The sequence below is a fragment of the Octodon degus genome, unplaced genomic scaffold (genome assembly GCF_000260255.1).
Source record: "Octodon degus isolate 3935 unplaced genomic scaffold, OctDeg1.0 scaffold00134, whole genome shotgun sequence".
Classification (NCBI taxonomy): Eukaryota; Metazoa; Chordata; class Mammalia; order Rodentia; family Octodontidae; genus Octodon; species Octodon degus.
In genome coordinates this window covers 3,545,287-3,546,442 of record NW_004524710.1, presented here as the reverse complement: position 1 = coordinate 3,546,442, position 1,156 = coordinate 3,545,287, and the positions used below count along the sequence as shown (strand labels likewise).

Below are 1,156 nucleotides of genomic sequence, written 5' to 3'. Positions count from 1 at the left end.
TTTTCAAGTTCTTTCAATTTATATCCAATACCTTTCCCAATGTCTTTGCCTTCCAAATCTTTTAATATACATGACCTCCCTTTCACAATAAGAACAGCATCTCCTTCCCACTTTTTGTGTTTTTTCTTCGAAGCCTTACTCCAGACAACACTGAAATATTTAACTAGGCTCACAAGTTCCTCTTCTTGTCCCTTGGATTCTGTTATTTCTCTAGGGGCTGAATAAACAAGAATGAAAAAAAAAAATACAAATTACATTATTAAAGAAAACTTTAATGTTTAAGTATCAAAATCATTAAAATAAAGAGACATGGAAAATCAGATTGTTTTAAACAGTATGAAAGAATATTTGATCATATTCATGTTAGCATTTCAAAATCTGAGAAATCCAAATATCAGGTACAGCATCACCATGAATTTACTGAAGGTAAACTTATCATCCATAAATCATATAAATTCAGTTTAAAGTGGAATAGGGCCAGGGAGAGACCACAGTAGAATAAGAGCTTGCCTGGCAAGCAGAAAGTCCTGAGTTCAATCCCCGGTACCGCAAAAAAAAAAAAAAAAAAAAAAAAAACAGTGGAATAAATAATAATACAATAAACATTTTAGAACTGAGGAAATTAAAGAACTTCAGTGAGGTGCCTGGGGAGATAGCTCAGTAGAATAAGTGCCTACCTGGCAAGCACAGGGTTCTGAGTTCAATCCCCAGTACCACAAAATTTTAAAAAAAGTACTTCAGCATGTTCCTTCCAATTGGATAAGACACTGTTAATTGCTCTACATCTTTTTCAACACTAGGTATTGTCAATTTCTTTAAAAAAAAAATTTAATCTGCCTAACGGTTATGTCATCTCAATAGTATTTTAATTGGTATATGTCTGTGATACATAATTTTTCATGCTGGGAAACAGGCACACTGTTCGGTCATTTTCAATACACTTTCCTCTCTTTTAAGTCCATTTCTCCTTTCCCCATGTGTATATATATTTTAAACACCTTTATGGAAATATAGTTCATATACCATTCTATTGCAAGTTAAGTGTACAATTCATTTTTTTTTAAAATATTGTTGGGGCCGGGGAGATGGCTCAGTGGAATAAGTGCTTTCCTGGCAAGCACAAAGGCCTGAGTTCAATCCCCGGTTCCGCAAAAAA

At 33.7% G+C, this 1,156-nt stretch overlaps 1 protein-coding gene across 1 annotated transcript in view; it reads right to left on the bottom strand.

The window, feature by feature from the left end:
- The window catches only part of Rad54b (RAD54 homolog B (S. cerevisiae)), a gene marked incomplete at its 5' end in the record, with an annotated part of 46,913 nt that extends 46,692 nt beyond the window's left edge, over positions 1-221 (bottom strand). The window contains 1 exon segment of the mRNA XM_023701380.1: positions 32-221. Coding sequence (XP_023557148.1) covers positions 32-221 — 190 coding nt within the window.
- Positions 222-1,156: the final 935 nt, after the last annotated feature.